At 35.8% G+C, this 14,820-nt stretch overlaps 2 protein-coding genes across 4 annotated transcripts; both read right to left on the bottom strand.

Moving 5' to 3' along the window:
- Nucleotides 1–824: 824 nt before the first annotated feature.
- Nucleotides 825–2,561, bottom strand: LOC127108025 (uncharacterized). 3 transcript variants are annotated; one of them, XR_007795894.1, is made up of 3 exons: nt 2,252–2,559; nt 1,248–1,833; nt 825–1,132 (listed from the first exon to the last, which is right to left on the bottom strand). XR_007795894.1 is itself a non-coding variant. In XM_051045388.1 (3 exons), exons 2-3 carry the CDS (start codon nt 1,562–1,564, stop codon nt 858–860), a joined length of 582 nt encoding a protein of 193 aa, XP_050901345.1. In that variant the 5' UTR covers nt 1,565–1,833; nt 2,252–2,561; the 3' UTR covers nt 825–857. The 3 variants fall into 3 exon arrangements, 2 of the variants coding, with proteins under 2 accessions (XP_050901345.1, XP_050901346.1); XM_051045388.1 differs by having other exon boundaries at nt 1,258–1,833; nt 2,252–2,561; XM_051045389.1 differs by having other exon boundaries at nt 1,339–1,833; nt 2,252–2,561.
- Nucleotides 2,562–9,049: 6,488 nt separating this feature from the next.
- On the bottom strand, nt 9,050–9,703 carry LOC127102919 (uncharacterized). The gene has a single exon (XM_051040235.1). It carries the CDS (start codon nt 9,701–9,703, stop codon nt 9,050–9,052), a length of 654 nt encoding a protein of 217 aa, XP_050896192.1.
- Nucleotides 9,704–14,820: the final 5,117 nt, after the last annotated feature.

Here is a 14,820-nt window from a genome sequence, read left to right as displayed (position 1 = left end):
CTTGTTGTTTTAATTTGATCTTATTTATTTTAATTCATCTGATTTTATTACATTTAATTATTTCTAAACCCTTTTTAATTCATAAAACATTCATGGGCATCAATTGTTAGCATCTGTATAAAGTTGATAGGAAGAACATGATTAATACAAGCTTACTGCTAAGCATCCTACTCAATGTGACAGAAGCAGAAATCAACATAAGTTCATTTGCTAAATTTCTGCATAACTTGACAGGAAAAATAATGACAATAGAAGCCTTGTTCTCTGCTAAGCATTCGGCAAAATACAGAGTAAAACATTTATGCCAAAATCAAGCTCATCTTCAGTTTCAAATAATCTTCAAATTCAACCTCCAGTACAACAACCAATGAGCAAGTCAGGAGCACCATTGAGGCTAACCTGCATTTTAATCCCAACTCTACAAAGACAGATCTCATGACTAAGAGCATTGGCATTTTCAATTTCATCAACATTTCAATCATTCAAACAGAATTGGCATACATTTCAAATTTCATTTTCAAGTTGAGTTTCATTTCACCTCAATAATAAACAGGATTTCATTTTAATCAACAGAAAATCATTTACATTTCATTACAATTTCATTTGAATTCCAAGCTAATTTCATTCTAACTAATTCTGCATTTCTAACTGCAAGTGCATTTCATTGTGAATTTACATTTCATTCCATAACAGAATTTTAGTCCTATAAATACACACTCAAAACTCAGAGTTAGAGATTTTTCAATTCAACCATACATACATTCATTTTCAATTTCATAAACAAATATATCCAACAATTATGAGCATAATTATGAGCATTTCAATTCCATAAACCATAATACATTCACATTTCTATTCTAATTACATCCAATTATAAACCACAACCACATATGTGTCAACATAAACATTACAAAAAAATATCTGAAGTTACAAGATTGCATTCCAAACAGTCCATTAATCCAAAAGATTAGCAACCAATGTCCATTCATAGCCTTGCATCTCCAAGTAGTTCTTGCATCATGAACCAATAACAAAACCGTACACTTGAATTGCCATACATGAGCCAATTTCAAAATCAAGCCATGAATAACAACAAATTCACCACAAACGTAAGCAATCGGTCCAGCATAACCTGCACAAAAGGAAACACTCAAAACTTCAACCAATTTTCAAAACCTTAATCGAATAACTGAATCACCACAGTTCATTAACAGAATACAATAGAAACAAATGGTTAAAAAACCGACTTTCACTAACCGCCACCTCTGAGCCATTTATCTCCAAAAATGTTGCTAGACTTGAATGACGTTGTAATGCAATCCTTTAAATGGCACGCACCTGAGCAGTGGACTCTTCTATGCTCCAACTTCATGAAGTACCACCTCACTAGCCTTGACAATAGTAGTGAGGATGACTTGTTTTCATTCTCAGTAGTATGCACAACAAGCCAAAATTGGCAATATCCAGAAGCTATAGGCTGACACGATACAAGATCAACACGTACACCATAAGTAGCCAATTTAGGATTTGCATATACATCAAACCAGCCACTAATCGATACCATATAGTTGGTGGAACAGACTGACTCATGATACTGTTAAGAATATTATCACTATGAAGAGAGAAATGACTTATGTAACTTCCATCCCTCCAAAATTATAGACATGGGAAATCTTTGATGAAGACAAGGAGACATATCAGATTTTTTCTCATCTCCACCAATAAAGAAGTCCATATATGCCAGCATCAGACCAGGTGTTGCAGCTACCTTCAAAACCCTTCATAGAGTGCTCGTGAACGGCAAGACCACCACAACAATTCCAAGCGCAAGACCTGCATAACCCAAACCATAACAATCATTAAGCTGCCTTTCAAAACCTTAAAACCATTCCGGTTTTCACTGCAGTAAAACCAAGTAATTAGCAAGGCGTTAGAATTCAAAAAAATAACCCTAAAAGGATTTGGACAAAATTAGAAGAAGAAAGCGTAGGTTTATATTATCGTTTCCGAATTAACGTCAAATGAGGCAGACCAAAATCTGAGCGCCTTAAAGCACTTCCAGGAGATGCCCTTTTGGATCTCCATAAGCTAGCTCAGAACCCTAAGTTGTTGAGTATAAAAAGGAGCAAAGCAAATACTGTAGGGGGAGGCAAAATCGGCCACGAAGAGGGGGATCGGAGAAGACGGAAAAAAACCCTAATTTTGGTGACGGTGTGAAAACCCTAGCGAAGAGAGGAAGATACAAGCTCACCATAGCCGCCGAGTCACCGCCGAAGGTGAGCCTTCTTATTTGATTTTCTTTTGAAGCTATGGTTTTTTCCGCGTTTAGAGTGAGAGAGGGAGGTGCGAAAGTTTGAGAAGATGAGTGAGATTGGGAAATGGAATGAGGTTGGTGCAGGTGATTGAGAGATGACGAGTGAGAGTAGGGTATCGTGAGGTTGGTGCAGGCGATTGAGAGATGACGGGTGAGAGTGAGGGAGAGGGAGATTCTTCGTGAGGTAGATGAATGAGTTTCTGGGTTTTGCTATGTATTTCTCTCACGTTCCCAATACTCTTCTTTTATTTATTTTTAAAAACAAGCATTTAAGCCATTTAAAACTTAATACGTTTAGTCTTCCCTTGCACCTTTTATTAATTAGTGTTTGTTAATGCTGTTTTGTGTTCCCAATCCATTAATCTCTTGGTTAAACCCAACAGCCAGGCGGCTAAGGTTACGTTTGGGATTCCTCCAACGTTTTAATTAGTTGTCCATTAACAGTAGCCCATCTCATTTTAATTAATTTTTATTCTAAACTATCTTCAGCTATCCCTGTTCATATATTCAAGTTGTTATTAAGGTAATAAATAACCATAAGTGACCTAGTGGAGAGAGAGCAGTTTCATTTTCTTTAGTGGGATGGATTCAATACTTAGGAGTAGCATATCTTTCATATTTTTATGCTTGCTATTTCATTTAATTTTTTTTATAACTTCTACTATTTATTTTACTTTTAATATTTTTTATTGGATTAATTTAATTTAATTGTTAATTAGTTGTTAGATTTTAAATGTTTAGTTTTTTAGATTTTTCTTAATTGTTGATTTTTTTTATTTGGGATTTGGTACGGTTAATTGATTTCCATGTGTTAATTAATTTAATTAGGTTATTAACATCTATGTTCATACCTTTACACATGTAAATAATCATATTCAAATTCACTAAACTTTCGATTTAAATTTCACTAACTTTCCATAGTTTCAACATTTAATTTCATTTCCTCCCATTTGAATCTAGCATTCTGGTGGGAACTCGATTATATATATAAAATTAATTGATATACATATAAAATTGTAAAATTAATTTTATCCCTATAATTTTATTTTATTTTATTTTTAAACTATCTTTACAATCCGATTGATTTCCTTTTTTAAAAAAACACGAAAGAAGAGGACCATCCGAATCTTGCATTCCGGTGGGAACCCTCGAATAATCAGTCCTGAGCCCCACGTTTTGGATTAACCGTCCATTCTTTTCCTTCATTCTTAAAACACTTAATGACCAGCTTGGACAAAATAAAGGCCATTGGGATCAAGCATTCTGGCGTAACCCTTTGAACATTTGATTCTCATCAAGTGTTCGTTGTCCATTAAATAATTTTCTTAAATAATTCAAATGAAAAATGACCATTGGAATCTAGCATTCCAGTGGAACCCCGAGTGATTGATCCCGAGGCTCATGTCTCGTTCTCATCAAATATTCGTCTTCCAAACTCAAAACTACTTAATTCCTACCTTAACACTTTTTCAATAAAGATGGAAATGGAAAATGGTGTATACCGTGCACTCCTGAGATTAAGATTCGAGGTGGATGCCTCGCCTATCTTAGCTCTCCCCATCATTTAAAATTGTCAATGCGGTTTCTTCAAACCCTTTCTCAATCAAATCTAAAAATACTTAATCTTTATTAAACACTTTTGTCAATAAAGATGGAAATGGAACATGGTGTATACCGTGTGTAACACCCCAATTCTACCCGTCGTAAATTCAATTAAAAATCAGAGTAAACAAATTTCACACAAAATTGAGGCATCACATATATCATTTCATCAACACTTAAACAAATTACACAACACGGCAATTGCGCAAGGATCCACTTAGTCCTTGTTAAATAATAAACAACCCTATAGATGGATTCACCTAGTCCATATAGCAGCAATACACAAAACATCGCAACGGAAATCATTTAGATAATTAAGTTGAGTCGTACATTTACACATTCAAAAGAAAATAAGCAAACAAATGCCCATCACAACTATCATATACAATGATATACACAAGGGCATTGTTACTATCAAAATCATGAAAATCGTTCATTAACCCCTGAGTGTTACAATCCTAATCAGAGCAATGACACCAAAAGTGTTCTACCACTATCCTCCTCTCAACACGGAGCACCTGCACGTTACCAATATAAAGGTAACGGCCAACAACAAAAGGGTGAGATACTCAAATCATATAATCAAGATAATGATAAGCAATTTATAAGTAAATTCGGAAAGTTAGAAATATTGTTACCACATCGCACAATCCTTCACTTGATTGCTTATGTGTTTAATCATAAACAAAGTCAATAATCATCCATAACATCAATGTTACATCATAGCATCTCATCACTTTAACATTTCATCAATTCATCATAAAACATTACGATTCATCACATCATCGCAAAATATCACCGCACATCATAAACCGTCACATAACAACAATTATCACAAAATGCGGAAATAAACATAACCAACATATGTGACTCAACTATGCAAATGCTATGCGGTACCGACTCGTTGCTTTGCCATCAAGGCCAAGACTTTATGCCCACTTCGCTTTTGCCAAAAGGCCACGTCGCTATTGCCAAAAGGCCACGTCACTTATGCAAATGTATGTGACTCCATGATAAATGATACACATACACCAAAATCATCATCGCATCAACATAACTCATCACAATGGCTGAAGCCCACGTCGCTATTGCCATTTAGGCCACGTCGCCATTCACATGCATAAAAGCATTCACACAACATCATCTTCACCAACATTCATACATATGTTTATATATAAAACAAATGAGAATATTCATCACAATCAATTGATTCGTCATATAATCTCTTAGGTAATTCAACCTCATGCTATGTTTATTTACATCGCATACGTACACACTATAGTTAAGTGGTATTCCTCATTATCAAATAGGCTTCCTACTATATCAATTATTAATCACTTTTCCAAAATAATCACTTATTAAAATAAGCCCTTATAATGGCCTATAAACATCAACAACATGTATAAAATTTCATAAGCTTCGCAACGCTTCAAACGGGGACCAAAACGGAGTTACGGTTCAAAAGTTATGAGTTTTTGAAGTTTACAAAAGAATTCTGTTTTCAACTCAGTTGGCGCCGCGAACTCTCTTTCGCGCCGCGAATTTAGCAGGAAACATAGAAAATGCATTTTTGACCGTTAAATACCTTCCGGACCTCCGATTTTGATTCCGTAAAAAGTCTCATTCTCATAATTCAACGAACTACAATATTTTCAATATTGCAAAGCCATTCTAACCACAATTTAACTTTTATTTCATCGTTCTAAACATCATTCGATTAATTTCCAACACTTCCTAAATTCACAATTTGTGAAATTACTCATACTTTGATTCATCAACACAATAGCATATTTTTCACAACATACATCAACCCCAAACCATTAACAACAACACAACACACAATGTTATTTATCATTCTTCTAAACCTAACCCTAACATTTTGCAAAGAATTGATACATGTTCAATAATCACAAACAATCAACACTACATCAAGAACACAAACAACATTTTCAAAGCAAGGAATCCAATCACAACATCAAAACCCAACAATATCCTCTAACAACCATTACCCACATAAAACCCATCATTTTCATAATTATAGGAAATGATAACTCACACCTTTACCTTAGAGATGATGATTGAGTTACTCTATAGTGTTCTAGCAAGCTTGGGTTGATCAACATGATGCTCTTCTTCTCCAACTTCCTCTTCCTCCTCCAAACCCTAACTTTTCTCTCTTTTCTTCTCTTTTCTCCTCCTTCTCTCTACTTCTTTCTATTTCTCTTCTTTATATTTCTATTCTATTTCTATTCTTTGTTTTAATTAAATAAAAACTAACTAATGGGCTTAATTGTTACACCTCCCTTAATTACTATATACACCACTAGGCCCAATAGCTATTATACCACAATTCTCATAATTAAACTCTAATAATATATTAACACACAATAAAATATTTTACCGAAATAATTATGAATCAAACATTATAAAAATAATAATAATAACACTTAATAAAAATCGGGATGTTACAACTCTCCCCCACTTAAATATTTTCGTCCTCGAAAATTACCTCATTCGAATAACTCGGGGTAGGAGTCGTGCATCCTGTTCTCCAATTCCCATGTCGTGCTTTCTCGGACTGCACCAATCCAAACAACCTTCACCAAATCAATTTCCTTTCCCCGTAGGGACTTCGTCTCACGACCTTCGATCCTCAAAGGCATCGTCTCAACCGTAAGGTTATCGCGCACTTGAATATCATCCATTTGAATCACATGAGACGGATCCGGAATATACTTCCTAAGTTGAGACAGATGGAACACGTCATGCAATTTCGAGAGGTTTGGCGGTAAAGCCACTCTATAAGCAACTTTTCCCACTCTACTCGTAATTTGATACGGTCCAATGAAACGAGGAGTCAACTTCTTAGCTTTCAATGCTCGTCCAACACCGGTCGTAGGTGTGACTCTTAGAAACACATGACCACCCTCTTGAAATTCCAAATCCTTTATCCTCTTATCATGAATACTCTTTTGCCTACTTTGAGAAATCTTCATCTTATCCCGAATCATCTTAACCGTCTTGGTAGTTTCTCGAACAATCTCGGGTCCAAGTACCACACTTTCACCAGATTCATGCCAACACAGCGGAGTCCTACACCTCCGCCCATACAAAGCTTCAAAAGGCGCCATTCCAATACTTGAATGGTAACTATTGTTGTAAGTAAACTCCACCAACGGAAGGTGAGTATCCCATGAACCTCCTTGTTCAAGAATACACGCCCTTAACAAATCTTCCAAGGATTGGATAGTCCTCTCAGTTTGACCATCCGTCTGAGGATGATACGCCGAACTCAACCTCAACTTGGAACCTAAAGCTTCTTGCAAACTCTTCCAAAATTCTGAAGTGAACCTCGGATCTCTATCCGAAACAATACAAAGAGGAACACCGTGCAGCTTCACAATAACATTGGTATAAATCTCCGCCAACTTCGACACCAGATAACTTATGTTAATAGGAATAAAGTGAGCCGACTTCATAAGCCTATCAACAATCACCCAAATAGCATCACATCCTCTATATGTATTCGGTAAACCCGTCACAAAGTCCATGGAAATGCTATCCCACTTCCACTCAGGAATTTCTAACGGTTGCATCAACCCCGCAGGTTTCTGATGCTCCACCTTTGATTTCTGGCAAGTCAAGCACGCATACACGAACTGAGCTACTTCACGCTTCATTCCCGACCACCAAAATAATCTTTTCAAATCTTGGTACATCTTAGTCGCTCCGGGATGAATACTCAAATTACTCCTATGGCTTTTTTCCAAGATCATCCTTTTTAAATCCATATCATCGGGAACACAAATCCTATCACGAAACCTCAACACACCTTGTCCATCCAATTTGAAATCCTCATTCTCAGATTGTCCGAGTCCAATGATCACATCAACAAGTTTCATATCCAACTTCTGAGCCTCTCTAATGCTATCAAGAAAATCATTGTTAATCTTTAACATACCCAAAATCACACTTCTTGGTGTCACCTCGATCACTAAGCTCATATCTCGGAATTTCTCAATCAACTCCAACTCTTTCATCATCAAGGTCGACATATGCAAAGTCTTCCTACTTAGAGCATCGGCCACCATATTCGCTTTTCCCGGATGGTAGTTCAACCCAAAGTCATAATCCTTTAGCAATTCCAACCATCTCCTTTGTCTCATGTTCAGCTCTTTTTGATCCAACAAATACTTCAAGCTTTTATGGTCACTAAAGACTTCAAATCTAGATCCATAAAGGTAATGTCTCCAAATTTTCAAAACAAACGCAACCGCCACAAGCTCCAAATCATGCGTAGGGTAGTTCTTCTCATGAATCCTCAATTGTCTAGAAGCATAAGCAACCACCTTACCATTCTGCATAAGCACACCTCCTAATCCCATCTTCGAAGCATCGCAATAAACCACAAACGGTTCCTCGGGATTTGGCAAAATCAAAATCGGAGCCGTTGTCAACCTTTTCTTCAACTCAAGGAAACTTTCTTCGCATCGGACATCCCACACAAAAGCAGCACCCTTACAAGTTAACTTAGTCAAAGGAAGTGCCAACTTAGAAAATCCTTCTATAAACCTCCTATAGTAACCTGCCAAGCCTAGGAAACTTCTTATCTCGGTAACTGACGTAGGAGCTTCCCATTGCAACACCGCATCAATCTTCGATGGATCAACCGCAATTCCGTCATCGGAAACAACATGACCAAGAAAGCTAACTTCTCTCAACCAAAACTCACACTTAGACAACTTAGCATACAATCTCTTCTCTTTCAACACTTGCAAAACAATACGCAAATGTTCCACATGCTCTTCCTCCGACTTAGAATAAACCAAAATGTCGTCTATGAACACCACCATAAATTGATCCAAATAAGGATGGAAAATGCGATTCATGTACTCCATGAATACTCCCGGCGCATTAGTAACGCCGAAAGGCATCACCGTGTACTCGTAGTGTCCATAACGAGTCCTGAAAGCAGTTTTCTAAATGTCCTCATCTTTCACCTTAATTTGATGGTAGCACGACCTTAGATCAATCTTACTGAAAATACGAGCACCCACTAAACGATCCATCAAGTCATCGATCCTTGGGAGTGGATACCTATTCTTAATCGTCACCTTATTCAATTATCTATAATCAATACAAAGTCGCATGCTTCCGTCCTTTTTTTTTCACCAGCAAAACTGGAGCTCCCCAAGGTGATACACTAGGTCTCACAAACTTCCTTTCAAGCAAATCCTCTAGCTGACTCTTCAGTTCATCCAACTCTGATGCTGACATCCTATATGGCGCCATAGAGATGGGTCTAGTACCAGGTACAAGGTCAATAGTGAATTCAACTTCTCTTTCTGGCGGTGCACTAGGAATCTCATCGGGAAAAACTTCAGGGAAATTGCACACCACCGGCAAGTCCGCAATTACAGCATGACTCTCCACGGACAAGCTTGCCATCAACAAGAACACCAACGCGTCTTCTTCTATGAACTCCTTCAATTGTTTCTTGGATAACAATTCTGTTCTTCCCTCTTCTTCGGCAGAAGAAAACCTCACAGTGTTGTTGTAGCAATTAATATGAACATAGTTGGATTTCAACCAGTCCATACCCAATACTACATCCAACCCGACAAGCGGCAAACAAACAAGATCAACTACAAAATCTTTACCAAATATTGACAAGGGGCAACTCTTACACACAAGAGACGTAGATACCGTTCCCTTAGCGGGAACCTCAACAATCATATCTCTACCCAAGGAAGACAAAGAAAGACCCAATCTTTCAACACAATCCATAACAACAAAATAATGTGTGGCACCGGTATCAATAATAGTAATTAAAGGAATGCTATTAATGAAACCAGTACCTCGAACAAGTCCATCTTACACTAATGCTCACAACACAAACAAGGATTAGCAACAAATTAATAACACAAGGTCGTTAAACAACAAAAGACTTAACAACGTGGTCGGATGGACCGACCTGCTCTGATACCACTAATGTAACACCCCAATTCTACCCGTCGTAAATTCAATTAAAAATCAGAGTAAACAAATTTCACACAAAATTGAGGCATCACATATATCATTTCATCAACACTTAAACAAATTACACAACACGACAATTGCGCAAGGATCCACTTAGTCCTTGTTAAATAATAAACAACCCTGTATATGGATTCACCTAGTCCATATAGCAGCAATACACAAAACATCGCAACGGAAATCATTTAGATAATTAAGTTGAGTCGTACATTTACACATTCAAAAGAAAACAAGCAAATAAATGCCCATCACAACTATCATATACAATGATATACAAAAGGGCATTGTTACTATCAAAATCATGAAAAGCGTTCATTAACCCCTGAGTGTTACAATCCTAATCAGAGCAATGACGCCAAAAGTGTGCTACCACTATCCTCCTCTCAACGCGGAGCACCTGCAAGTTACCAATATAAAGGTAACGGCCAATAACAAAAGGGTGAGATACTCAAATCATATAATCAAGATAATGATAAGCAATTTATAAGTAAATTCGGAAAGTTAGAAATATTGTTTCCACATCGCACAATCCTTCACTTGAATGCTTATGTGTTTAATCATAAACAAAGTCAATAATCATCCACAACATCAATGTTACATCATAGCATATCATCACTTTAACATTTCATCAATCCATCATAAAACATTACGATTCATCGCATCATCGCAAAATATCACCGCACATCATAAACCGTCACATAACAACAATTATCACAAAATGCGGAAATAAACATAACCAACATATGTGACTCAACTATGCAAATGCTATGCGGTACCGACTCGTCGCTTTGCCATCAAGGCCAAGGCTTTATGCCCACTTCGCTTTTGCCAAAAGGCCACGTCACTATTGCCAAAAGGCCACGTCGCTTATGCAAATGTATGTGACTCCATGATAAATGATACACATACACCAAAATCATCATCACATCAACATAACTCATCACAATGGCCGAAGCCCACGTCGCTATTTCCATTTAGGCCACGTCGCCATTCACATGCATAAAAGCATTCACACAACATCATCTTCACCAACATTCATACATATGTTTATATATAAAACTAATGAGAATATTCATCACAATCAATTGTTTCATCATACAATCTCTTAGGTAATTCAACCTCATGCTATGTTTATTTACATCACACACCTACACACTATAGTTAAGTGGTATTCCTCATTAATCAACTAGGCTTCCTACTATATCAATTATTAATCACTTTTCCAAAATAATCACTTATTAAAATAATCCCTTATAATGGCCTATAAACATCAACAACATGTATAAAATTTCATAAGCTTCGCAACGCTTCGAACTGGGACCGAAACGGAGTTACGGTTAAAAAGTTATGACTTTTTGAAGTTTACAAAAGAATTCTGTTTTCAACTCAGTTGGCGCCGCGAACTCTCTTTCGCGCCGCGAATTTAGCAGGAAACATAGAAAATGCGTTTTTGACCGTTAAATACCTTCCGGACCTCCAATTTCGATTCCGTAAAAAGTCTCATTCTCATAATTCAACGAACTACAATATTTTCAATATTGCAAAGCCATTCTAACCATAATTTAACTTTTATTTCATCGTTCTAAACATCATTCAATTAATTTCCAACATATCCTAAATTCACAATTTGTGAAATTACTCATACTTTGATTCATCAACACAATAGCATATTTTTCACAACATACATCAACCCCAAACCATCAACAACAACACAACACACAATGTTATTTATCATTCTTCTAAACCTAACCCTAACATTTTGCAAAGAATTGATACATGTTCAATAATCACAAACAATCAACACTACATCAAGAACACAAATAACATTTTCAAAGCAAGGAATCCAATCACAACATCAAAACCCAACAATATCCTCTAACAACCATTACCCACATAAAACCCATCATTTTCATAATTATAGGAAATGATAACCCACACCCTTACCTTAGAGATGATGATTGAGTTACTCTATAGTGTTCTAGCAAGCTTGGGTTGATCAACATGATGCTCTTCTTCTTCAATTTCCTCTTCCTCCTCCAAACCCTAACTTTTCTCTCTTTTCTTCTCTTTTCTCCTCCTTCTCTCTACTTCTTTCTATTTATCTTCTTTCTATTTCTATTCTATTTCTATTCTTTGTTTTAATTAAATAAAAACTAACTAATGGGCTTAATTGTTACACCTCCCTTAATTACTATATACACCACTAGGCCCAATAGCTATTATACCATAATTCTCATAATTAAACTCTAATAATATATTAACACACAATAAAATATTTTACCGAAATAATTATAAATCAAACATTATAAAAATAATAATAATAACACTTAATAAAAATCGGGGCGTTACACCGTGCACTCCTGAAACTAGGATTCGAGATGGATATCTCGCTCATCCAAGTTCTCGCCATTACTCAAAATACATCCAACCAATCAAACTCTTTTCTCGCCGCCGTGCGACTAATAAAAAACATTTTTCATAAACGAAAAATATATTGTCTTAAGGTGATGTAAAACAATGTTTCGGCCACAATTGTTGAGTCGAGATAGGTGACGTTTTTCCGAATGTAGATTTGTAAATCCATTCGATGTGTGGTATACGTCCGCTCCTCATCTGTTTTGGGTAAAATAATGTTTTTCATCGATTAACACAATATAGCTTTCGCTAAAATCGACCAACAAACAAACATTTTTCTACCCAGAACTACGTAAGCCTTGATTTCTCTGTTGAGATACGTAGGAGCAGGATTTGTAAATCTTGTCAGGCCCATTAATAAAAAACTTAGGTTTAGTCCCCTTCGTCAAAAAATCCAAAAATATTCTCCCCGCTTCTATTCTTTCTCTCCCTTATTATAACTTAAGAAGACTAACATAAGCTAACATTCAAAATGAAACTAACTAAACGGTTCCCGTTGAATACAACGGACGTGAGGGGTGCTAATATCTTCCCCTTGCATAATCGACTCCCGAACCCTAATATTGGTTGCGATGACCATAATCATTGTCGTTTTGTCTTGGGTTTTATCGATATTTCCCCTTTCCTTTTTAGGAATAAATAAAGTTCGGTGGCGACTTTGTTCAGTCCATCATTGCGAGCGTGCGATCACGCTTCGCTTAAAGTCGTATCCCCATTTTTCGAGGTGCGACAAATGGCTTTAGTAATAGGTATCTATTTGTATTCATGAATTAAGATATTTCCTGCATTCCAAATAGAGGAATTTTTTTAGCTTAGTGAAAACCATAACCTTTAAATTAAATCTAATCTAATGGTTAATTAGTATTTTTACTTAATTAACCATTAGATTAGATTCAATTTAAAGGCTATGATTTGGAGTAAGCTAAAATAAGTTACTCTTAAAGTAAGTTGATCCCCACTACATTGTTTTATTAATTTCACATTATTTTCGTTTCAATATACGAGTGTATATTTGTTAACCGTTTCTGATTCTTCTTCTTCATCATCATTTTGATCATTGGTGAAGATCAAAAACTGGATTTTCTTGCATACCCATATATATTCAATATATTCTCAATGACTTTGTATGCATTTATTTTTAATATAAAATTAACAAAGGTTAGATAAAGAAAATAATTTATCTTGTTACAAGACAAGAGATTATGTAAGGAACGCCAACCTTGAACCAATACCTTTTTATGCTCTTGCTATCCATCCCAGAAATGGTTTTCACGCTTCTTTAAGTTTCACATTTTTCAATCCAAATGCTTTAATTATGATTGTTTTTATTTCACATAGTAGCATCCAAGATATATAGTTATGGTGTTCGCATTCTTATTGGATGATGTGAGGGTTTCACACATATCACTAATGTTTCTAGTGGATTATTGTGTTGGTAATGTCTTGAGTGTTGATACTTTATAAATGGACGATAAATTATATGTTATTTCCTTTTTAAATAAGATATAATATAATAATTACTTTTCCCCTTGGTTGTCAATCCACACGAGGGAATAGAAAACTTCTATTGTAGACCCAAAATAAATGGTAACTGTATGGAATATCACTTACAGCTTCTTACCATCCGTCATTTTCTTTTTAGATTGCAATTTCTTCTCAGTATGATTAGGAATAAGTTTTTCAATATTTTTATTCAAGGAAATAATTAAATCATTAAACTTTCTCATTGGGTGATGAAATTCTGGTGTCAGATATGAGATGTTGAAGGTAATGTCACGACACTAATATCTGAACAATACAAACAGGATAAAAGATAAAGAACAATAATACAAGGGACACAAGAAATTGTTAACCCAGTTCAGTGCAAACTCACCTACGTCTGGGGGCTACCAAGCCAGGAAGGAAATCCACTAAAATAGAATCAGTTCAAAGACTCTCAGTAAACAACACAAGTTACAGTCTTTTTCACCTAATCTCTACCCGTGTGACTTCTACCTAAGAACTCTTAGATATGAGATCCCACTCACTCCCCCTCAATTACACCAGTGATATAAACAAGAATTATAATGAAAAGAAGACACTCTTCAAAGACACACACTTGATCTTACTTAACAACTTCAACCAAGTAGACACATACTCATGCTTAAAAGCTTTGAGTGACAAATTACAACTCAAAAATCAGACCAATTCAATCATCTAGGGATGAATTGAATGACTTACAAATCACACGACCACACAAGACTAAAACCCTTATTCTCTCTCAATATTTCGTTCGTTATTTCTTGTGTATCAAATCAGGTTTTCCATGTCCTTTTTATAGAAGCATTCAGCTGGACTTGGACATCATAAAACCCTAAAACTATTTTCCATTCATATCTTCTCATGACAGTTGATTAGATCTCTTTGGAAAATAAGTTAATCTCGTTGTAATTACTGATTGATAGCGTGTTCAA

This window comes from Lathyrus oleraceus, chromosome 7, assembly GCF_024323335.1.
Source record: "Lathyrus oleraceus cultivar Zhongwan6 chromosome 7, CAAS_Psat_ZW6_1.0, whole genome shotgun sequence".
NCBI classification, from domain to species: Eukaryota; Viridiplantae; Streptophyta; class Magnoliopsida; order Fabales; family Fabaceae; genus Lathyrus; species Lathyrus oleraceus.
Note: the sequence above shows the minus strand (reverse complement) of the source record. Positions and strands in the feature narration are given on the sequence as shown.